Below are 22889 nucleotides of genomic sequence, written 5' to 3' on the forward strand. Positions count from 1 at the left end.
TTTTCAAATTAAGAGCAAATCAACTATAATATACATATAACTAGTTTTTGAAGCATCCAGTAAAAACGGCTCATACTAAATGACTCAAGATTGAAAGTAATCTATTACTTCAGTGATTAAAACCTTAAAAGTAGCAAAAGTAATCTATTACATAAGGCAATTGAATACTGTAGTAATCGATTATATATGTGAAAATTTGAATGCGAGCCGTGATTGGCCAGCAGCCCTGACTTTGAACGTCTCCGATCTAAAGTAATTGATTAATACATTTAGTGGCAGCCGTTTTTTGCGGAGGAGGTCTATTGACAAAAGTATTGAGACAATATGGGAGGGCGGAGCATGCCGTACTCTGTCACCACGTCTCAGCCAATCAACGAGCATCGAGAGGACACCTCAGGACTCTTTCACCCTTTCCGACGCCGACGAGCACCCGATACGAGACGCCGCTCAGGTAAAAGCACCGCCGCTCTTCTCCGCTTACTAAATTTTTAATTTTAGTCCGATGATAATAATAGCGGATAGCTATTTGCAACATTTTAACCTGATATAAAGTCATCATAGTGCGGTGTGAAATTTGACTCCCTTCCCAACTATAAATATATTTACAGTGTAAACATATGGGAGTTGTGTTTCATTGAGCTCAGCCGGATTCTATTTTTTAATTCTATTCGTATATCCCAGCTAGCTTGAGTTAGCCCCCTATCTCACTCATATTCAGTCTGTTTTTATTTTGAAATATCTTTTCAGGTTCTCGTGTTGTTCGTAAAAATAATCGCACATGGCAGGAAACAATTGCACTGCTGTCATGCGCGGCCGCATCTTTTTGTTTCTTTTGAGCAACGTCATGGTTCTACTCTACTGCTTGATCTTGCCAACCCAAGTGGACTTCAGGTATGTTCAAGAAGAATCATAACATTATGTTTTGTGTAATAAAAAAACATAAAAAAAAATATGTTCTAAACGAGATTTTAGTGAGGTTTCTGCAGATTTCAGATTTCCTTTCAAAATATGAGCAAATCAATTGGAACAACCTAACCCTGACTTTCTGTTTTGAAGTTGCGTAATAGTGACTCTTTTTGCAAATTGCTCTTTGCGTTTATTTCACTATGTTTTAAACGGACGTCATTTATGACGCCATTTTTATAGCAGACGAAACAGGAAAAAAAAGAGGGTTCACATAGTTTGTGATACCACTATAAAAGCAGCTGAATAAATTTCACACGGATGGCACAGGAGATACACACTTTGGCAGAGAAAAAAAAATATATAAATTTGAAGGATTGATCCGTATAGTGCAGTATACTGTAGTACATAAGGAAAGTACAGTCTGGTAAAATGTAGTCTAGCATACTAAGTATAGTATAGTACTATTCTACGCATGAGTACGTATGAGTGCTCTCTGCCTATTTAGACTGTTTATACTTGAAGTTCCTCGTGAGAAAAAGCTTTGTTGTCTTCTCTCTGCCTTGTCGCTTATTAAATGTTGTGGGGTGCCTGAACCTAACAGTTGGAACTAAGTGGGTGAAATTTCAGCTCCCTACTGTCTTCTTTTAAATGTTTTGCCTTTGATGTGAAATGCCTTTAGTGTAAAGATCAATAGATTGAAGAAAATAGCGCACAAGGTTTGAAGGGAAAATAAAGTAGGACCTCCTTGGTTTTCCTTTCAGAGGTTCACAAGAAGACACCTGCGCCCTAAACATGGGCAAACCTCTCAACAAGAACCTTCCCAGACCTCCCCGAGGCCTCCAAAAGGACACGTGCTCACCCTCGGGGAACATCATGTTCGTGAAGACGCACAAAACGGCGAGCAGCACGCTCCTTAACATCCTCTTCCGCTTCGGAGAAAAACACAAGCTGAAGTTCGCCTTCCCCGACGGTCGCAACGACTTCTTCTACCCGGCGCCGTTCCGCCGCCGGCAGGTGAAGGGCTACCGACCCGGCGAGTGCTTCAACCTCCTGTGCAACCACATGCGCTTCAATCCCGAGGAGGTTGCGGCGCTCTTGCCCCCCGACGCCAAATACGTCACCATCCTGCGCCACCCGGCCCGCCTCCTGGAGTCGGCGTTCCATTACTACCGAAGGGCCGTACCCCTCACTTGGAACATAGGCGGCAACCAAAAACTGGAGGAGTTCCTCAGGAGTCCTCGGACCTACTACCGGGCTCGGGCCTACAACTCCTTCTACCTGAAAAACCTGCTCTTTTTCGACTTGGGCTTCGACAACAACCTGGACGCGGCGCACCCCAACGTGACGGAGGCCATCAGAGGTTTGTCCCGAAAGTTCCACCTGGTGCTAATCGCCGAATATTTTGACGAGTCTCTGATCCTGCTCAAAGAGACCTTGTGCTGGAGCATGGAGGATATTTTGTACTTCAGACTAAACGCTCGCAAAAGTTCCTCGGTGATCCGTCTGACCTTGGAGTCCAGCGCCCGGGCTTTGGGGTGGAACGGCGCCGACTGGAGGCTCTACCGACACTTCAACGCCACCTTGTGGGACAAAGTGGAAGCGTACGGGCGGGAGAGGATGAAGCGCGACGTGGCCGAGCTACGACGGAGGAACGCGGAGATGGGCGCGTTGTGCTTGGACGGCGGGGAGGCGGTGGAGGCCCCGCGGATCCGAGAACGCCGTTTTCTGCCCTGGCAGCCCCTGGGGGGGAAATCCATTATGGGGTATAACTTGAGGGAAAAAATCAATCCCGAGTTGAGGAGCACGTGTGAGAAGATGCTCACGCCGGAAATACAATACTTGGCCGACTTGGGGGTCAGCCTTTGGTTGACGCGACTGTGGGGGTGGGTGAAAGATGCTATTTCCTAGATGAGTCGCATCAAATGTATCACAGCTGCCCAACTTTTTTTTTAATCCAAAATACCTCCAAATAATGATGGATATCTTTTCTTTGTCACTAAAGTCGTTAAACTACGTGCTGTCCGCTTTTTTAACGCGCGGGAACGTAGTAGAAGCACTTCCTGTTTATGCTCTTATTGTGGCAATCACTTACGTCAATTTGGTAAAGGACGGTAACTTGATAGCAAGTTCACGATCCCCGGAAGTTCATCTGTGTTAAAGTTGCCTAGAAACGACACGTTAATTATTAAAAAAAAAAAAAAAAAAAAACTGGGGTCCTCATTACTCAAGGGGTGGGGGCAGAATTTGTCGTGTGAAATATTCTTGGAGGACCATAATTGCAGAAAATAAAATTTGTAACGCATCGTCACCAAGTGGAACATTAATTTCGCTACTACTTTATTAACTGTGATACTCGTGATACTTGTTTAGTCATGCATGTTTCGTTGGTTTGTGTAATGCAAGTATTTTTTTTTTACAGTTGATTTAAATATCCATATTTTTAATGTATTTGAAGAGAGGAATTAGTTGTCAACCAAGTGCAGTACGCTTGAGTCAAATGAATAATGTCGTTGTTGTGTGGTGAAATATTGCCTCCTGTTGGATATAAAGCATTACTACAAGTAGAATGGAACGAAAATTACCTGCCTTATTCATTCAAAGATTTGAACGATAACATTAACATTATTGTAGTTTACCGATTAAAGTACGCTATATAAAAGTACGCGATCTTTTAAATTGTTTTAATTTGAATGCGGGAACAATATGAATCGAATGTCAAGTTGCATACTTAAATCAGTGCTTTTTCTTTTTATAAAATTTCCTGACTTTGATCTGTACACAATATGATGTTATATTGATGTTATTATTTGGTAAGCAATACATGATTTTAAATCTTCGAAGTTTTTTTTCCCACCCAGACAAAAGCTTTGCACGCACATGTAATTCACTTCCGCTTAACTTCGGTCCATTTCCTGTTCATTTAGGATAAGCGTTAGGTAGTCAAAGAATGATTTCCACGTAAGGGTGTAGTTTCAAAAAAAGCTTTTCAATTCAGGGTTAATAAAAGTGACAATATTGATGTTCGTTATTCAGTTTGAATATCTACAATAAATGTAAAATTTTAGTTGCATTGGCCGGGAATCGAACCCGGGCCTCCCGCGTGGCAGGCGAGAATTCTACCACTGAACCACCAATGCTTGATTTCCGCCAAATACAAAAATGACCAAAGGACGGTTTCCGAATAGATTCGGACCGGTTTTTTCAGTTAAAAGATAATTTTAGATAATTTAAATGATAATTTTAGATACTGTGCTGCTACTTCATGAGTTCATGTGGCAAGCAGCATGACAGCAAATGACCGGATCAACAATCAAGGGTTGTAATCATGTCGGGATTTAACTCACCTGAATGTCCGCTTATCACAGGCGTGTCCAAACTCGGTCCTCAAGGGTCGCTGTCCTGCTGCATGTTTTTCAGGTTTCTGTCCCCGAAACACCTGATTCAAATGATCAAGACTTGTCATATCATAGGTGGCTTCATAAAAGAAAATGCACCCGCTTGCACTCACTCCTCGTTAGGTAGAACAGAAGAACAATCGTTGTCGACCAGTTTTGATTAATCACGCTCCCCGTCGTTTCTGTCCCCGAAACACCTGATTCAAATTATTAAGACCCCTGCCTTATCATATCATAGGTGGCTTCATAAAAGCAAATGCACCCACATACACTTACTCCTCGTTAGTATAGTGGTGAGTATCCCCGCCTGTCACGCGGGAGACCGGGGTTCGATTCCCCGACGGGGAGATATAATTTTTTTTTTCCCTCTCCTTCATTAAAAGTTATTTTTTTTGCCCACGCCCACCCCCCCGACTATAAGTCTTAACTCTTAACATACACGTTCATTTTCAGCGAAAAAATGAAAACAACCTTTACTTTACCTCGTCTTAAACCTAAGTCCTTTATTCATTGCCGTGCTCCTCGTTAGTATAGTGGTGAGTATCCCCGCCTGTCACGCGGGAGACCGGGGTTCAATTCCCCGACGGGGAGGTTTCTTTTTCTTCGAGAGGCTGTACCTTAACAATAATTTGGTTTTTCATAGGGTCATAGGGTTAAAGTCACAAACGTTTGCTTAATCCAAAGAAAAAATTAAAAAACATTTTCAATGCATTGGCCGGGAATCGAACCCGGGCCTCCCGCGTGGCAGGCGAGAATTCTACCACTGAACCACCAATGCATATGATTAAGTGTTGTGTATATATTTTGTTAAAAACAGCGCATACAGTGAAGGTCAATACAATAACGATAAAAACACAAGTTCCCTGACCGGGAATCGAACCCGGGCCGCGGCGGTGAGAGCGCCGAATCCTAACCACTAGACCACCAGGGAGGTTGATGTGTGTCAAAAATTATTAGTATAAGGAAGTATAAGGCCTTTTCAATTTGTTTGACGTGAGTCTTCTCGATGAGTTATTTTTAACATGTATCATTACGTGGGTGACACCCAGTAAGATGTCCATAAAGCGACACTCCAGCACCTTTTGATCGGTTTCACGCAACGATTACAAGAACCCATATTGCGATTGGCTGAAGAAAAAGTGTACCTCCCCGTCGGGGAATTGAACCCCGGTCTCCCGCGTGACAGGCGGGGATACTCACCACTATACTAACGAGGAGTTGACTATTGGTTTTGAATTTCGTTTTATGATAGTGTACATATATAGTTGAACCTTTGGGAAGTGGGGCCCCAAACGGACATTCAAGTCGATTAAATTCCAACCCGATAAAACCCCTACTTGATTCGGTCATTTTGTGGACAATCGCTGCACCTCAGGATTGTCTGGAGGTTTTTCTTTCAATTTGCCTTATGTTGCTTGCCACATGGGAGGCTCATGATGCAGTTCATTACTTGAAATCATCTTTTTAATTTGAATCCGTGATCGCATCACCTGCCACTAAGCAACAATTGCGCTGATTCTAGCACTGAAATTTTCATGTTTCCGTGAGATATCCACGCAAGCATTGGTGGTTCAGTGGTAGAATTCTCGCCTGCCACGCGGGAGGCCCGGGTTCGATTCCCGGCCAATGCAAGCATATTTTTACTCTATGTGTGAAACATAACATATAAAAAAGCTTCGACATACATGGTAATTGTTTTTCTCAAAAACATAGTTGCATTGGCCGGGAATCGAACCCGGGCCTCCCGCGTGGCAGGCGAGAATTCTACCACTGAACCACCAATGCTCGATCTCTTCGCTATGTGTGCTTGGATAAAGATAAAGATGGCTAGCTCGAATGCTACATGCAAGCTAGAGGAAAAAGTATGTTCCCTGACCGGGAATCGAACCCGGGCCGCGGCGGTGAGAGCGCCGAATCCTAACCACTAGACCACCAGGGAGGTTGTGAATGCGACAAGTAACTGCTTTTTTCTAGAGACACATCTTAGAGCGAGCAAATTTGAAGACACATGCGAAGAAAATGTGCCGCACAAAAAACAAAACAAAAAAAAACAGTAGCGCATCGTGAGGTGTTATCACAAAAGCTGTTTTTTTTTTTTTTTTTAAACATCCATGTTTGCCAAAAAATGATCATGTACAATTAGGAATTTTTTTAACACACAAAAATATTTTTTCCCCCTCACCAAACATGTTCATGTATAGTTATGCAAATCCTAATTTTACATTTTTGCTTATGTCTTAACTTCTCGTTGATGTGCGATGCAGATATGGAACGATGTCAAAACCCACGAGTTCCTCACACCGCGTTCACAGATGACAAGTGATAAAGAAAGGGGAATTTTTTTTAAATTTTATCATGGTTTTCAAATGGCAAAATCTTGGGGTTTTTTCATTAAGGATGACGCATAAAGAATGTAGGATGTGTCATACAGATGCGTTTTTTTTTCCGTTCTTAATAAAAATTTGAGAAGTCTGTGAGTCTTTTTTTCTTCTTCTTAATACTAATTTGAGCAAGTCAGTGATGCGTGAAAGACTTCCTGTAAAATGGGGGAGTTGACTTCATCATCCAAACGTGGCTCTCTCATATATATATATGATAGTTTTTCATCTCACACAAAAATGTCCTCCATGGAGTTGGAACAATTGTTATTTTAGTTTTATGTCATGTTTGGACGTGTGTGTGAGCTTCTGCTTCTTCTCACTGGTGAGTCATCGGTTCATGAGTATTCTTTATTTATTCAGGTTTTAGCATCTTTTTTTTTTTCATGGGGTGTCTCAGCCGGTCTCCAAGATCTGTGCGTGGTGTGCTCGCCAGAAATAACGCAAGCAGGTGGGCTTTGGTCTTCACTGTCTATGTACTTAAGTTTACTATCCATCTGAGACATAGTGGACATTTGTTTTTGGTTGAAAATTTTTGGAAAATTTTTGGAATTTTGGAAAAATTCTATCTACAAATCTAAGTCCTAATGTCCTCATTTGAGGACAAACTCGCCTTTTCGATAACATCTTGTGTTTGGGTTGAATGAAACGCACTTTGCAGTCTTACCGAGACAAAACGGACTCGGGCGTGGACGCAAATGAATAAACTAGGTCTCAGCTGGGTTTACGTGTGAAAATTTGAGAATTTGGGCCTGATGATGTCATGGTGCGGTTTCAGTGTACTGCAAGTATGATAATTACCCGTCCAAGTACGAGCACTGCCGCCTCGCCTCTCCAGGTAATCGCCGAATGGTGGTCCCCGATAAAATCAGAAAGAGGACTGAGGGTTTTGTCGTTTTTGGGGTCAGGTGGCGTCACTGGCATGGAATGTTTTCGAAAATATTCCTCTTCAGGTCTGCTGACGTGTCAGTGGAAACGTGGAGCGGCCCAAGGAGAGAAGGCCAACTTCACGCTTGTCATCCAACAAAGGCCAGTTCTGTTCTGTTATAAAAAAAAAAGTAGTGAAATGAAAAAAAAAGTCAATCCCACTGACTGAAAAAAATAATAATCTTAAAAACTGGAATAATATAATAAGATTAAAGGAAACCAAGAAAATTATCACTTAAAAAAGCAATTGAAAATATCTGGAATAAAAAACAACACATACAACAAACCCAACAATAACTATCAAAAATTGAAAAAAAAAAAAACACTACATAATTTCAACAGAAAACCAACCAAAAACTTTCAATCAAAAACACTCCAAAGTAATCGGAAATCACAACAACAAAATAAATCACAGAAAAAACTTTTGTGGGCTCCATCAGGAAGAAGAACGGCGCCAAATACTGCAAAGTGTATAAAACCACAAAGGAGACCTTGAGCGACATCGAAGCGTACGATCGCAACTTAACCGTGGAGGTTTTCCAACGGGCCGGTTCCGAATGCTCCAAAAATATCTTCGAGGGTCATTACAGCAGTCTCCGTAAGTTCCCGCGCCGTATTTTCGTCCATTTTGTCTTTCGTGACCTTTCGCCTTTTGTTTTAGTGCGCTGCGGCCCTCCGCCGAGCGTGGCCTTCAGGCGCCGTTCCAACGGTCGCGTTCGCATCGACGCCCGATGGAGTCGGGACGACGCCGGGGTCGTCACGTCCGTCCGCGTCCGTCACCGAGAGGTCGCCCGTCGCCGTGACGACGGACGTTGGCGGGAGGTTGGGGAAAAGCCGTCAATGGCAGTGAATGAGTTCATATGATACATTTCAGCCATTTTTTTTTTTAGGTGCGTTGCCAAAACGCCTCCGCGTGTTATCTGACGGGTTCGTCGGCGCTGGAGGCTCAGGTGGCTTGCAACGTCAGCGACAAATGTTCTCAGTGCCCGTGGGGGCACGTCTACATGCTCCCCCCAGGTAAAAACCCTCACACGCGCGCGCGCAAAAAAAAAAATGTGTCGTCGTCGCTATGGTTAACGCGATTGATTTTCGTCTCAACAGAACTGACGAGGCCGCCGCTCGGCCTCCGTGTGGTGGAAAACAAAATGGCCGACGAAGGAGGACGAAGAGCCATCTCGTTGGCGTGGACGGTATGCTTGTTTTACGCAGTTTAGCATAGCTAGCATAACACCAGTGACATTACTGCGTTTGCGAAGTAAAACGACACAAAGTAGCGTAGCTTAGTTTAGCATATGCACAATAATACCACAGTAACGCAAAGTAATATAATCGTCGGCCATCTTGTTTTAGCATATGAAATATTACATTAGCATATGAAATATTACAAGTCGCATGGCTTAGTTTAGTATATGAATGCTAATATGCTACTTGTCACAATATTACCACATGAGCAAAACAAAAACAAAAAATCTAGCATATTTTAGTTTAGCGTATGATGCTATTCTGCTACATTTCACGACAATACTATGTAGCAAAACAACATGATGTAGCGTATCTTACTTTAGCATATGAAATATTACATTAGCAAAACAACAAAGTCGCATGGCTTAGTTTAGTATATGAATGCTAATATGCTACTTGTCACAGTATTACCACATTAGCACAACAACAAAAAAAATCTAGCATATTTTAGTTTAGCGTATGATGCTATTGTGCTACATTTCACGACAATACTATGTAGCAAAACAACATGATGTAGCGTATCTTACTTTAGCATGCTAATTTCACACGTTTTCGCTAATATCAAGGATTTTATGTTTCAGTTCTCCGAGGCCCACGACGGATTTCACGTGACCGTATCCAAGGCGTCAGGGGAGCCTCCCGAGGAGGTCCTGAGCGTGGCGCGGCCGCCCATCACGTTGCTCCTGTCCAACTCCATCTTCCTCGTCCACGTCTCCGCTTTCAACAACGTCAGCGAGTCGCCGGCCGCCAACATCGCGCTGATTCCACCGCGAGGTCAGTCTCATGGATGTCGGCCATTTTTGTTTTACGTCGGCCCTTTCATATTGCCCTTAAATGATGCCGGTGTAATGATACTAACATTTTGATACTACGATTGATATATCATTACTCGATGCTGAGGTCTTGATATCACCATGACCAAAGTTAGATACCGATGTAGCGATATAAATTTTCGAATAGCAACATGGCAATTTGTCGATACTGATAGATCGATATCGCTATTCTATGCAGATCTATTGATACAATGTTGACATTGGTAGTTTTTACTTATGATCAGAGTATTGATATCCCCATGTAATGCTGTTGTGATGATATCATTATGTGACACTGGAAAAGTGATAAAGACTCAATATTCTCTGATCCGATATTGAACCGATATCAGCTGCACAAACAGTATCATATTTAATTGGTCCGCATCCAAAATCTCACATTCTATTTAAAAAATGAATGACAGCAAGTATAATTTGTGCTGATACTGCATCGGATCAATTTTGGTATCAGATGTTACTCTAAGGTGCAATGTCTGTTTTGTATCAAATGTGAAACAATCTTATTGGGACACCTCTAATAAATATCATGATGTCATGATTTATACTTGTTTATGTGTAGGAATATGGTATCAATTGGTTTTGGTATATCAATACAATTACCACAATATGTGAGAAACCATACAATTGCTACATGATGCTGATGTAGCGATAGATGTAGCCGTGATGTTGCAATATCTATAATTCCATATTCGCAATCTTGGTACAGTAATCACACTGGTTATAATTGATACTGCTGTATGTATAATGATATCATGATGTCTATTTGTAGTTTGTGCATCAAAATGGAGATCCTGTATTGACATCATATGCCGTGGTATCGTGACCTGGATCGCCAGCCATTTTAGCCCACGTCGGCCATTTTATGATCTGTGCAGAAGATGACGGCGATAACGGCGGCAAGCTGAGCGTGCGCGTCCACAACGACACGTCCTTCGGCGTGCGCTGGAAAGACGACTTGGTCAGGAACTACAAGTGCTTCTGTTTGGAGTGGAGCGCCACCTATGGACGGCATCCGCCTAACCTGTCCTATAAATCCTTCTATGAGGAGGACAACAACTTCTGGACGCTGGTTGATATCGCAGGTGCTGTCTTTTATTAGCGTTATCTTGACGTAGGCGAGTTTTGAGGGTTATCTTTCTGTTTCCAGAGCGACTGCGGCCGTACGTAAGTTACGATATCTGGCTGCACGTGCGCGAGGAGCGGCAAACGTGCAACCAGAAGCGAGTCAACGACAGTCGGGAATCCACCTACGCCACGGCGCGCTTCTACTTTCTGGAAGGATGTGAGGGTTTTGCTTGATAACATGATGTCAGTATCCATTCACCAATCGCCGGAATCGTGATACTGCCATATCTGTATGATGATCTGTATCATGAGTACTTACTATGAGTAGGGTTGCAGCAAACGAAATTGAGATACACAAATTGGTACGTTGTTATATATCAACAACAAATAAAGATATCATAATTTTGGTATCGGTAGATACCAGGGAATATTGGAATGGAAATTTCTGAATGGTTACACTGATGTTAAATGGCAAGACCGCTGATATTGTAGTTGTGTCAAATATGGATATCGCAGAAGAAAAAGTAGTGATATCACATACTTGTACATTAGTTTACAATAGCGCGATCTTGTTCACTATACATCATCAATACTAATTGACCAGGAAATGATGTTGTGCATCAAATAAAATCGATATTGATTCCCCACTATGATATCACAATCCCTGCATTTCTATATTATTGTCACTCAGATGTATTGATATCGCAATCCTGGTTTTGAAACACCATTGGCATTAGTGATACCACAAATTTAGTGTTTGAACTGGTTAAATGCTAAAACTTATCCGTGTCAAATATGGATATCACCAGGGACGTATTGTCATAATGATGGCATACGAGACAGATATATAATTTTTATCTAATAGTGATATCGTAAATGCTACAATAGTATCAATGAGTGATATCACGAACTCTACAGCACCTCATTGACTAAACTGTATCAAATAGAGATATTTTGATCAAAAGTGATATCGCGATACCAGGAGTGATACTGAAATGACGACACCTGTTTTTTGTCAGCTCCGGCTAGTGCTCCCTCCAACTTCAGCGTGGCGTCCATCACGTCCTCCTCCTTGGAGCTATGCTGGTCGTCCATCCCGCAGGAGGACAGGCGCGGGTTCCTACTGGGCTATGTGATCCACTACGCAGAAGACCGGCAGCCGGAGAGAAGTAAGACCCGGAGTTTCGTGGGTGGCTGGGAAAAACAAAGATCCGTGTGAATATTTCAATGTGTTGTTCTCTTGCAGATATCAGCGTGGGCCCGCGGGTGCACAAGTACACACTGGAGGGTCTCCGAAGCGGGTCGGTGTACTGGGTCCAGGTATCCGGGTTCACGCGGGTCGGGCCAGGGATCCGGAGCGCCACCAGGTTGGTGGAAACGCCGCGAGGAGCTTCCTTTAATCTCGCGGCGCTTCTCATCATCTCCACCCTCGTCGTGCTGACCGCCATGTTGTCATCCCCTTTCCTCAAAAGGTAAAAACCAAAAAAACACAATGTAAAAGGTATCAGGAAGTCAACTTTATCCACTTCCTGTCCACCAAGCAGAGCAAAAGTGGTGTTTTGGCCCAACATTCCCAACCCTGAAAAGAGCAAATCAATGCAGAAACTCAACGGCACCACACAGCTGGTAAGCCTCCGTTGTCGTGACAACACAACAGAGGTGTCCAAACTATGGCACGGGGGCCATTTGCGGCCCTCCGTCTATATTTTAACGGCCCGTGATAAATACAAAAGACACATTTCGAGATAGTCACATTACAATATTAAAACGTGACAAAAACATTTGATGGTAGGAGGCGTTATAAATGTCGAAAAAAATGTCCTAGTTTGTCTCATTATCTTAACAGAAAGCCTTGGCTTATCAAATTTTTTCTTTTAATAACTACATAATTTAGACAATATTCAATTGCTAGCTTGATGTTCATCACAGTTGCACAGGTAATGACCAATCATGGCTCGTCTTGTGAACATCACATGACAAAACTCAGAAAACAGGTGAATTGTGATTTTTTTTTTTTTTTTCATTTTGCAAACCACTCGAGGAAGATTAATCCTTCGGCCACACAAGCTGTGTTTTAACGCACAGATGGGCATTTTTTATCGACCGTATTCTTACTTACCGTAATTGGACGAGCTAGAGGGCCGGAAGTCAGTTAGCGGCTAGCTAACAAGCACTCGTGTTAGCTTTGGTTGTTGCGGTTAGAGCACACGGGAAGGTATTTGCTTTCTTTATTAATTGCGTTTTTTGGCAGAAACACACAATCATAAACTTGATGGAACACGGATAGCCCGAAACTTCGGGTATTTATGGTAAAATTAACTCGCATCGTTACGAAACGGAAAACAATTACTTCGTGCGCATTCAACGTTACCTTGGTGCGGCGTTCACGGACCACTCACAATGTGGGAAATCTGACACACTTTAACGCGGAACAAATATACAGTACACAAGACCATACGAAGAGTTTAGGAAGATGAGATTTATTCTGTTTTGCTATATTTTTTACATTGTCGCCAAAATTAAGTGTGTCCTATACAGAGGCGTGTCTATTTGTGTAATAAAAATATAACTAAAAATAGGCAAAATAGGAAATTACACACATACAAATCAGTCATGAATGTTATTCCTAACTCAGTGCTGTCAGTGTTTTCCCCCTACCTCATTAATTTAAAAATCCCATCTATAATTGATTTTACCAGCTTGTTTTTGTTGGGTATCACAACAGAGGTCTAAAAAGCAACTGGCCTGGTTGTAAATGTAGGGACCGAAAAATAAAATTACCAGAAAAATAAATACTTATAAGTTAGGTTGCTAGCTAGCAGAAAAAAAGTACGTAACCCCACCGGAATTCCTTCAGCTCCTTCAGGCCGACGACACGCTCAAGTTGGAAGAATGCAACGTGGTGCGTCTGCTAGCCGTGGAACTCAGAGCGCCGCCTTCCAAGCGCCAGGACTCGGCCCGCGCCTGTTCCGCCGCCGTGAACGCGGCCAACTCCCAAGATCCGGCCCCCTTCGGCGGCTACACCAGCTTGGACGTCATCCAGCAGCTGATGATGACGATGGACGAAGGAAGGAGACAATGCGACGCGGTTTAGCGTCCGGCGCGACATTGGCGTTAAACTTGAAGGACACGGACAATGAGAATTTGTCACGAGCGTACTCCAGGAATAAGTCCAATCATCCTCCGGTCCTGCAGGGGGCGACGCATGAAGCACAAAGACGACTCGTTCAAACATTTTTTTTTTTTACTAAAACGTCACGTCAAACAGAATCTTGTGTACATGAAACAAATTTACAATACCAGTAGTGTGCTCTTTTTAAAAATAAAAGGAAATCAAAATTTGTGGACCTTTTGACTCGATACCGCCTTCATCTCGAGTAACCGATATCAGCATTGGACGCTACACATGCAAGTCAACTTTTATACAAGATTTTGTACAATCGCAGCGGAGGCACTTTGCATACACACACACTTTTTTTTTAAAGCGTCAAAAAACATCAGGAAAAAGGAGTACAAAAGCGAAAGCAGGCTCTTACCCCTGTGTGACTTCTGCGTGAAAGGTACCGACATGGGACGGGGATGTAAAATTCAGTTAGCGGGAATATCAAAAACTGTTGGTGTTACCTTTTGCGCCACTTCACTGCCATTTTTTCAGGATTACCGTTCCGTGTGAAAGGGGGTTTAACGCACCTAACAATGTATATCAGTCATTTTTTCCAGTGTTGCTGTTATGGGTGAAAGTTATTTTTGACATGAAATGTGGTTGACGTTGATTAGCCAGGAGAAAACTGGGACTGAGATATGAAGTTTACCAACTTCCTCTTTTTTTCCCACGCACACATTTTTCTTTCACGGCTGCGCCACAAAACAAGGACTATAAACAGAATACGTGCCCACAAAAACATGAAAACAGGAAGAAAAAAAAAAGCCTCCATGTAAACGCCGCGCCTCGAGCAGGAAACATCAGGCGTTTCCTTCCTTTCACGCCGCCAAAATGGGCAAGTGAGACTCTCAGTTAAATACCAATTTCACACGCTCGCCGCTTCTTACCGAGATGCTAAAATTGGGACATTGTCGCGCTTCACTTGCCCTCCTGGCGGGGGGGATAACTTAAAAGTCTGGGAGGGGGGGGCGTCAAAAGGACACGTCGTCACTGCGTGCCTTGTGGATGCCGTTGTGCTGCGTGAAAGGGGGCGAGTGGGCGTCGTCGGCAGGCGAGGCCTCTCCGTCGTGGTCCCGTCCCGTCTGAAACATTCCACAGTGTCCGCGTCAGAGCGTAGTTGTAAGCAAAGCGAAGCCCCTTTCACACGGCACATCGAAGTCGGCCTTCTTGGAGGCAAAATGAATTCAGGGGAGGAGCTTCAATTGAGCAGGGCTAATTAGTGCTTTTAGCACCACCTATAGGCGATAATACACTTTTCAACGTTGTTTTTTCGCAGCAGGCCTCCGTCCCCCCTTCGGGTGTGCCGCTTGTGCAAACTCTGCGTGAAAGTGCCGAAAATATGCCCGGCTCACCTTGTGCGTTTTTTTGCTTCTCGGTCGCTCTTCGTGTCTTCGGCTCCTCTTCCTTGACGAAGAGCGATCCCTGCTTCGTCCCCGCCGCTTTTTCGCCCTGGCGACACGCAAAGCGGAGCGAGGGTGTGAACGTTCGTTTCGGGTCGTATCTTTTGAAACGTTGAGCTGCTTGAAAGGCACCTCTTTGGCGAGGGCGACCGCGCCCTTCTTGCGGGACTCCTGGAGCGGCCCCGACTCCGCCGACGAACCCTGCGAGTGACACGTTACGGTCAAAATATCTTCCCCACGCCGTTAGCGCTCCGATCCCACCTAGAGCGGCTTCGTCGCCTCTCTCTGGAGCGAGAGCGCCTCCCGTGGCCACTCCGGGAAGTGCGTGCGCCGTTCTTCTGCCACTTCTGCGGCGGCCTGGAATCACAAATGTGGTCAGAACCCGACTTGGTACTGACTACTTAAGACAGAGGTGTCCAAACTACAACCCGGGGGCCTTTTGCGGCCCTCCATACACATTTGTGTGGCCCGCAGCATTTTCTAAAAATAAATTGATGTGGCCTCTAAAAATTAATACACAGGTTTGATGGTAGACTAAAGCATGAAAAAAAAAATCCTAATTCATCTCATTACTTTAACAAAAAGCCTTTTTTTTTTCTCTTCATAAAAACTAGGTTGTAAAGAGTATTAGACTAAAATAAAAGCACAGGTGACATCTTACCCATGTTTGCAGCGAGAACTCCTGCGCGAGCTGGACTGGGAGCGCGACCGCGAGGAGCGGCGCGTTTTCCCCGAGTGAGCGCCGTATCGTTTCTCCTTCTCGGCTATAGACGAGAGAAGACGGTGACGATTTTCCAAATCGTGAGACGTGGGGCCGAGTCATACCTGGCTCAATGGCGGCGGCGATGGTGGACTGCGCCTCGCGCACGCGCTTCATCACGCTCTCCAGCTGCTTGGCGGCGGCCTGCGGCGTCAATTCGGGTGGCTTCACGATGGCGTTGTTGGAGTGGTTCACCCTGATGGAGATCAAAAGTCAAATAGAAAGCTTTTACGTTACAGTTTTTATTCTAATAACTATATTTTATCAACAATGTGTACAGTAAATGCTTGCTTGATTGAATTTTACAGTTGAAAAAAAAAGGCCCTTAAGTCTTTTTCTAAATGTGGCCCTCAAAGTAAAAGTATTCAAAGCAATTGAAATTGCTTTGCTGCCCTCTTGCGGACCAGATTTGCAATTGCAAGTCCCTTTCACGGGTTAACTTCGATTTGTGGATATCAGAACGGTGCCAGCTTCGGCAGTAAAAACCATGCCGTCATCGACACCTACTTGAGGGGCCGGTCTCCAAACATGACGCCGTTGAAGGAGAGCGCTCGCGCGACAGATTCCTGCTCCACAAACTCCACAAAGGCGAAGCGCGTGGGCTGCGTCTCGTCGCCCGCCATGCGCACGAACTTGACGTCGCCCACCTGCTGGAAAAACTCCAGTAGCTGTTCCGCCGTTGTCATCTGCAAAGGGGAACAATCGCCGGTTAAAAAAACACTTTCATTTTTACAACCGTGCAATCCTAAAAATTCCACGTTGCAAATTACGATTTCCAATCTTCTGGGTATGAAACAGCAAAAACAAACAGTTCTTACCTGCGAGTTCAAATTGCCCACGTAGACGGTCCTCCGGATTTCATCCACTTTGGTGGGGTCCACATTGCCCATGAGGGGGGGCTGTGCGAGCGAAGGTGCCACGGGGTCCAAAGCGGCGTTCGTGTGACCCACCAGGGGCAAGTTCAACTGTGTGTGTGTTTTGAGGGGGATTAAAGCAGTAATTCCAAACATTTTTGTTCAATTCTATAACCTCTGGGAATATTTTATATTCGTTAACCAATAACATTCATGTTTTAATTCTGGCATGCTTGCCGGAAAAATTGAGGCGCTAATGACAATGTGGATCCTTATAAAACAATTTAGCGAAAAGGGGTCTTATAAAAAAAGACAACTATAGGTTGCACTATAAATATGTTGAAGAGACGTGTACACAAATAGGGAATAAACACACAAACATGAAGATAGGACGCGCAGTGAACAGTATGTACAAGGATGCTAAGCTAAAATCCATGCTTTCCATTACGTTTAATGGGACAGTTGCCCCTACTCACATGGCCGCCATATTGGCGCACTTTTTAGCGGGCTTAGTCTTCTGTATCTGGTTTCCCTATGATGAGCGCACCACAACTAATAGAAAGTTCTGTACAAAGGGACATTTTGGACTGGACTGTGTCCTTTGGCGCCACTTCTGTTAAATAGAGGTTCTACTGCATACAAAATGGCCCGGGGCGCAGCGCACTGCACGCGGACCCCGATACGGTCAATAAAAATATTTCAGAGGGAGTCTGACTCACGTTCTTTAGCGGGGTGGGTGCGGGGATGGGGAGCAGCCCTCCGCCGGGGAGCAGGCTGTGCACGGGGGTGGCGGGCGCCAAAAGCGACAAGGCCTTGGCCTCTTCCGGAATCTTCCCTGTGGGGTACACACAAACAGCAGCTGCTCCAAAAACAGCAAAAACACCCCCACCTCTTTCACACATACAATGCAGGATATCTATAGTAGTATGTGGAGTATGTAGTATATTTATGTATGTGTATATAAAGCATATATAGTAGTATGCAAGTAGTAGTATGTATAGATTATATATAGTCTTAGAATGTCTAAAATAGGATAATCTATATTTGTCAAAACCTTTTGGATAACGTGGGTCATCTAAACCAGGAACGTGGTTATGAATCATTTGCTTAGTGGTGTGGGGGAGTTAAGTGTGTGTGTGTGTGTGTGTGATGGGGCTGGGGGGGTCAGGAATGGGGGCAACACAAGACAATCCCGATGGCAGCGGTGCTAAATGCACACACGGGGGAAAAAAAAAAGAAAAAAAACAACTTTCACAGCAGTAACAACAAGTAACTGTCTGCTTGGGGTGGAGCAGGGGCCTGTACCATCAAGAAGGTTGTTGCCATGGTAACAGCAAGTTGATGAAAGTGAAAATGACATGATGGTTAGGAGCAATTGATAGATGGGTGCCTTCATTGGGTACACAAAATCCTTCTGCCATTGCCAGTAACCACCATATATCCCAGGCTTTTAAAAGCTCAACAAATAAAATTTACCATAATTAAGACAAGCAATACATTTGATTTGTAATATTATAAATTAGGCTAGTTAGTTTTCAAAATTTTGATCCTGCAACTTCTGCATGATTCAAGAGCAATTATGACCCTAACGCATAGTCTGTGGCTAATCCCAAATAATCTGACTGCATCATTCTGATGAGTATTAATCAGCAAATTCCACCTGTTTTCCCCAATTTCAGGGGGCGGCCATTTTGTCAATTAGTATTCACTAAAAAACGACATCATGGTTGCGGGGCTCAGCACCCACCAATCAAAACTCAGCTTGTGATCGTCACTTGACCAAACTCAGAAAATGTGAGTCATGATTTCGGCATCACATGACCAGACACAACTGACGTCATGATTGGTTGTTTCATGAGCCCTGCGCTGTAAACTTTTCTTTTTAACTACTTCATTCAAAATTTTGCAGACGCCTTAGTTCAAGCTTAGTTTGAAAAAAAACAATCAGGGTAAACACTTTTCTGACCCTCACACCTAGTAATAAAAATTGTGAAATAAAAGCAACATTTTGTCCATTGACTATCATTAGGATTGCGTACCTAACGAAGGTCCTCATCTATTCTTTCCATTTGCTAAGATGGCCGCTTGGTGATACAGGCCCCACGACGGCACCCCTTGATCCATTAAAATCGGATCTGCGTCACACATGGTCATCATCAAAACTCAAGACTCATAAATTCAAAATGGCAAACAGGAGCTACAATCATCTGAGCGGACTTGAGAAGAGGTCAGAAGATGCTCTCACTCTCTCTCCGTTTCTCTGTCACTACGGCAACGACAAGAGAGGCAAGTGTTAGTCATCCTCCCTCTTAGCATCCCGTCGCATCGATCATGCCGACTCAAGCATAAACAAGCTGCAGCGGGAGAGAGAGAGATAAGGGATATGTGGGGTGGGGGGGAGGGTTGGACAATAATAATAAAAATAAGACAGCGGTGCCTTGACTTATTCAAACCACATAAGTGAAGAAATCTGGCTAGCTTAACACTAGCGCAATGCAAAAGGTCACAGAAGAGCTAGCGTCGCTTATCGCAGTAGTTATAAACCTTTAACAACTGGTATTTGAACACAAAAGATGCAGCAACACATAGAGACAGAACATATGAGAATAATCACAGGCACATCTTCATACTGTGAGGAAGTTTACCTAATTGCTATGCCTTGGTCTAAGTCTTCTGCAGCACATCTACATGCATATGTGTCTACTGCCCCCTGGTGGTCAATACGTGTATAGCAGTAAGGGCTATTTAATTCTTTACTACACAGTGGTACCTCTACTTATGAAAAATTCAGGTTACGAAACGCTTCTGCGGAGAAATATTGCCTATAGTTACAAAATTAAATTTATAATAATTCAGTCATAATAATGAGATATGAGCGCTCGAAAAAGACTGTAACATGTCATGACAACCGCGATGTCTATTTGTTAGTTTTTGATGCATTTTAATAATTCATTAATATGCCTGCCTGTCCACAAAGGAGAGACGCTAGTTCTTTGCGCTGATGTTTACTGCGTCTTGCACTTTTCATCTTTACATGCGTCATCCGCATTTTCCACAGTTCACACCGTCGAACTGACAAAAATAAAATTGACTACGGCTAACATTGTAATTATTCACATAAAAACACATGCGGAACATACCGCTGTCGCGTCTGACGTTAGCATCGCTAGCACTTTACGGGTGTGCTACACATGAAACACTTGGTATGGCTAAAGTATGACAAACTAAACTTAAAAAAAAAAGCTCATGAACCATTTAAATTAATCAAACTAACGAGCAGTTGACAAACTGAATGCAGTTCATGAGTGCAGAAAGAGACCTTTTTAGGTCATTTTATTTGTATGTTTTATTTAGGCATCATTTTACAACTCAAAAAAATATTTATTTTTAGGTCATTTTGAGCAAGTTTTTTTTTAATTATTTTTAACATGATGTATTTTAAAGTCCATGATTTTCATCCACTTATGTAATTCTAATACTTATTTTTTACAGGTTTCAAAGCAATATATTATTCGTTAATATTATTAATTTAAAGGATTTCGAAGCATTTTTGGAAACTTGGAACGCATTAGGCTAGTTACATGTAAAAACGGCTCAAATTACAAAAAAATTATGTTCCAAAATGACTTCCGGAAAGAATTAATTTTGGAAGTAAAGTAGAGGTATCACTGCATTTTGTTTGTTTGGGGGGGCTTAAAAAGATGAAAGTTCAATTACTGTAATATCATAGTACAAATGAAACTCCTCAGTCAAGGAACCACTGTAAATAAAACAAATAATATATAAATATATAAACTCACAACGCTCAAGAGAGAAAGAGAACCACCTTTTCTGAGATAGAGACAGCAGAGAGGTTGGACAACATGGGGAAAACAAAAAGTATGAAGGGGGGGAGGAAAAAAAAAAGAGAGACAAGGTGTCCATCTTGGAGGGCTCCCGGTGACATGATCACTGACGCCTCGTGGCCCCCGACCGCCCGTCATCGAGGACGGTAGCGGCCTGGCAAACAATGCCTCAATGACTCAGGCTTAGTAGTGTGGTCGTGTATCTGATATGCACACATAATCACACAGAAAACAAAAAAAGCCAAATTAATCAAGTCCGTCCAGGCAGCAACGCTGACTCATGTGTTGCTGACAGGGGAAAAAGGAAGAAGAGAGGGGAGACAAAAGAAAAAAAAAAAAACAGAGGGGTTGTTAGCGGTGTCCCCCACAAAAACGGGTGATGACGGACTTCAGGGTGATTTGATTTCTAATGTTAGATGAATAAGGTTTGCAAATGGGTGGAAGAGTTTCCATGGAAAGAAATGGACAAAATATTGTGTGCTATATGTACAGTAAATATGGATGCTAATATATGTAAGATTGATATCAATTCCTTACTTTGAATTGCATGTAGGTCATGTTTGTGTCGTAAGTGTGGAAACACTGCCATCCTATGGTCAAGGTTATCACTACAGTGCTCAATTTGCTTATTTTAGGTAAGCATTAGTCAAGGGTGTCAGATACCCTCCATAATAATGTTTTTTTTTTCAACAATTGTATTGACTTACTGCTAAAATGGCTAAAAATGTAGACTATCCATTTAATGGGAAGGTGGCACATTCAAGCATAATTAAATAATCAAAAAATATCCGTGCAAAATCGTTTACAGCAGCTTAAGAGTCTCATTTTTTGTTCCTTTTACTAAATCTTGTAACAGAAAACAACTCCATTTAAATTTTTGTTTTGTTTCAAACCAAACTACATTTAACTCCACAGAGAAACTGATATTTGAACCCTGAAACTTGCGAGGTTGACATGCTAACCACGAAAACACACCGCCAGCTTGACCGGAAGTCGTCATCAAGCTTATTAAAATTATTTGAACTGTTAGGGAAAAAAAATAGCGGCTCTCAGCATCCCCCAAAAAAAGGAACGTAACAATGACGTAACAGACGACGCACGTATCTTTGCAACAAACCAAACACAAGAGCGAATAGTTGAATTGGAAAGAGAAAGGTCATTTTGAAGTGAGAGACCATTTTTGATGCCTAAATGTTAACACGCACTCACCTTCGGCGCATGGCACGACTATGAGGGCTCTGTCAATAAAAACTGTGTTGGTGAGATGCTGCGCCACACCGACACTGGAAGATTCTCGATACTTGATATAGCACACCTTGGAAGAGTACGATAGAGCGGCATTGCTGTAGTGGACATAAAAAAGGGGGGGATTCAAGTTAAAGATTTAAAACACACCCCCGGAGACGTATTTTTATTTATTTTTTTTAAGCGAGGACCAGGCATAGGCCGCACATCCGCGGTGTTGCCTGATAGGTCAAGCCGTCGCAAGTCGCTCTTACTCGGGCGGGTAGAGCCGCAGCTCCTCGATGTCCCCCAGGAAGCCGAAGAGTGTGCGCATCTGCTCGCTGTTCACCACCGACGAAAGATTGGTCACCTGGACGACGGCAGTCCCAGGAATCCCGCTCATCGCGATTATCGATATATTTGAGTAATGTTTATAATCGTCTTTTTTAACGTCCGAGGAGGAAAAGATTCGCGGACTTCTTCTGCCAAATTTGATGCCCGGGTAACGTCAAAGCGCATTACCGCCCCCCTGTGGATGGAGGGCGGCACAAGACATTTACATACACATTTACGCAATCGACAGATTTTTTTCCCACGGCTAATATACAAGCTCACGTTGTAATTGTATCGGATTACAAAAAATGTTAACACACTATCATAAAAAAACAAAAAAAATCCAAGCACCCACCATCTCAGGAGGTTCTCGTACCATTTTTTTTGCTTAAGGAGTCTGAGAATGGCGGGCACCAAATTAAGTCCTGTACTAAATTCTTTATTGACTTAATTCACTCGCCGTGTTTAGACCACCCTTAACCTTGAGAAAAAAACAAAAACAAACATAAGTATGTGGAATTTAATGTCTGGACTATTTATTGAAAAAAATTGTATTAAATGAGTTAA

At 43.1% G+C, this 22889-nt stretch overlaps 3 protein-coding genes and 9 non-coding genes across 15 annotated transcripts; 5 read left to right on the forward strand and 7 right to left on the reverse strand.

The window, feature by feature from the left end:
- Window positions 1-401: 401 nt before the first annotated feature.
- On the forward strand, window positions 402-3661 carry gal3st1b (galactose-3-O-sulfotransferase 1b). Of its 2 annotated transcripts, XM_088435401.1 has the most exons (3): window positions 402-451; window positions 748-891; window positions 1668-3661. In XM_088435401.1, exons 2-3 carry the CDS (start codon window positions 779-781, stop codon window positions 2812-2814), a joined length of 1260 nt encoding a protein of 419 aa, XP_088291527.1. In that variant the 5' UTR covers window positions 402-451; window positions 748-778; the 3' UTR covers window positions 2815-3661. The 2 variants fall into 2 exon arrangements, with proteins under 2 accessions (XP_088291527.1, XP_088291528.1); XM_088435402.1 differs by lacking the exon at window positions 402-451 and having other exon boundaries at window positions 736-891.
- A 311-nt stretch (window positions 3662-3972) lies between these two features.
- On the reverse strand, window positions 3973-4043 carry trnag-gcc (transfer RNA glycine (anticodon GCC)). Its single transcript has one exon. It is a non-coding gene; the product is annotated as a tRNA-Gly (tRNA).
- Window positions 4044-4577: 534 nt separating this feature from the next.
- trnad-guc (transfer RNA aspartic acid (anticodon GUC)) lies at window positions 4578-4649 on the forward strand. Its single transcript has one exon. It is a non-coding gene; the product is annotated as a tRNA-Asp (tRNA).
- A 171-nt stretch (window positions 4650-4820) lies between these two features.
- Window positions 4821-4892, forward strand: trnad-guc (transfer RNA aspartic acid (anticodon GUC)). The gene has a single exon. It is a non-coding gene; the product is annotated as a tRNA-Asp (tRNA).
- A 116-nt stretch (window positions 4893-5008) lies between these two features.
- Window positions 5009-5079, reverse strand: trnag-gcc (transfer RNA glycine (anticodon GCC)). Its single transcript has one exon. It is a non-coding gene; the product is annotated as a tRNA-Gly (tRNA).
- Window positions 5080-5160: 81 nt separating this feature from the next.
- Window positions 5161-5232, reverse strand: trnae-cuc (transfer RNA glutamic acid (anticodon CUC)). The gene has a single exon. It is a non-coding gene; the product is annotated as a tRNA-Glu (tRNA).
- A 214-nt stretch (window positions 5233-5446) lies between these two features.
- Window positions 5447-5518, reverse strand: trnad-guc (transfer RNA aspartic acid (anticodon GUC)). The gene has a single exon. It is a non-coding gene; the product is annotated as a tRNA-Asp (tRNA).
- A 343-nt stretch (window positions 5519-5861) lies between these two features.
- Window positions 5862-5932, forward strand: trnag-gcc (transfer RNA glycine (anticodon GCC)). The gene has a single exon. It is a non-coding gene; the product is annotated as a tRNA-Gly (tRNA).
- An 83-nt stretch (window positions 5933-6015) lies between these two features.
- Window positions 6016-6086, reverse strand: trnag-gcc (transfer RNA glycine (anticodon GCC)). Its single transcript has one exon. It is a non-coding gene; the product is annotated as a tRNA-Gly (tRNA).
- Window positions 6087-6168: 82 nt separating this feature from the next.
- trnae-cuc (transfer RNA glutamic acid (anticodon CUC)) lies at window positions 6169-6240 on the reverse strand. The gene has a single exon. It is a non-coding gene; the product is annotated as a tRNA-Glu (tRNA).
- A 319-nt stretch (window positions 6241-6559) lies between these two features.
- Window positions 6560-14032, forward strand: LOC148411903 (uncharacterized). The gene is given in 15 exon segments (XM_088435441.1): window positions 6560-6620; window positions 7080-7130; window positions 7458-7517; window positions 7633-7708; window positions 8047-8204; window positions 8268-8428; window positions 8497-8623; window positions 8708-8796; window positions 9430-9637; window positions 10554-10760; window positions 10826-10960; window positions 11763-11912; window positions 11990-12215; window positions 12288-12369; window positions 13601-14032. Coding segments are annotated over 15 exon segments (2028 nt in total). The 3' UTR covers window positions 13838-14032.
- Window positions 13939-22486, reverse strand: srek1 (splicing regulatory glutamine/lysine-rich protein 1). 3 transcript variants are annotated; one of them, XM_088434717.1, is made up of 11 exons: window positions 22265-22486; window positions 21975-22108; window positions 17640-17755; window positions 16885-17031; window positions 16574-16752; window positions 16132-16262; window positions 15968-16070; window positions 15568-15663; window positions 15439-15507; window positions 15259-15355; window positions 13939-14988 (listed from the first exon to the last, which is right to left on the reverse strand). In XM_088434717.1, exons 1-11 carry the CDS (start codon window positions 22390-22392, stop codon window positions 14878-14880), a joined length of 1311 nt encoding a protein of 436 aa, XP_088290843.1. In that variant the 5' UTR covers window positions 22393-22486; the 3' UTR covers window positions 13939-14877. The 3 variants fall into 3 exon arrangements, with proteins under 3 accessions (XP_088290843.1, XP_088290844.1, XP_088290846.1); XM_088434718.1 differs by lacking the exon at window positions 22265-22486 and adding an exon at window positions 20747-20968; XM_088434720.1 differs by lacking the exon at window positions 22265-22486 and adding an exon at window positions 20721-20968.
- Between the last annotated feature and the right edge of the window lie 403 nt (window positions 22487-22889).

Source organism: Hippichthys cyanospilos, chromosome 15 (assembly GCF_059441005.1).
Source record: "Hippichthys cyanospilos isolate Australia breed blue-spotted pipefish chromosome 15, RoL_Hcya_1.0, whole genome shotgun sequence".
Taxonomy (NCBI): domain Eukaryota; kingdom Metazoa; phylum Chordata; class Actinopteri; order Syngnathiformes; family Syngnathidae; genus Hippichthys; species Hippichthys cyanospilos.

What these genes read in the sequence shown, in the direction of transcription:
- gal3st1b (XM_088435401.1), top strand. Translation starts at nt 779, where the DNA reads ATGGCAGGAAACAATTGCACTGCTGTCATGCGCGGCCGCATCTTTTTG. An exon ending in CCAACCCAAGTGGACTTCAG is followed by an intron (nt 892 to 1,667) that starts GTATGTTCAAGA and finishes TTTTCCTTTCAG; the next exon opens with AGGTTCACAAGAAGACACCT.
- srek1 (XM_088434717.1), bottom strand. Translation starts at nt 22,392, where the DNA reads ATGAGCGGGATTCCTGGGACTGCCGTCGTCCAGGTGACCAATCTTTCG. An exon ending in AGTCGTGCCATGCGCCGAAG is followed by an intron (nt 17,756 to 21,974) that starts GTGAGTGCGTGT and finishes TGTACCCCACAG; the next exon opens with GGAAGATTCCGGAAGAGGCC. An exon ending in TGGGCAATTTGAACTCGCAG is followed by an intron (nt 16,753 to 16,884) that starts GTAAGAACTGTT and finishes TCCCCTTTGCAG; the next exon opens with ATGACAACGGCGGAACAGCT.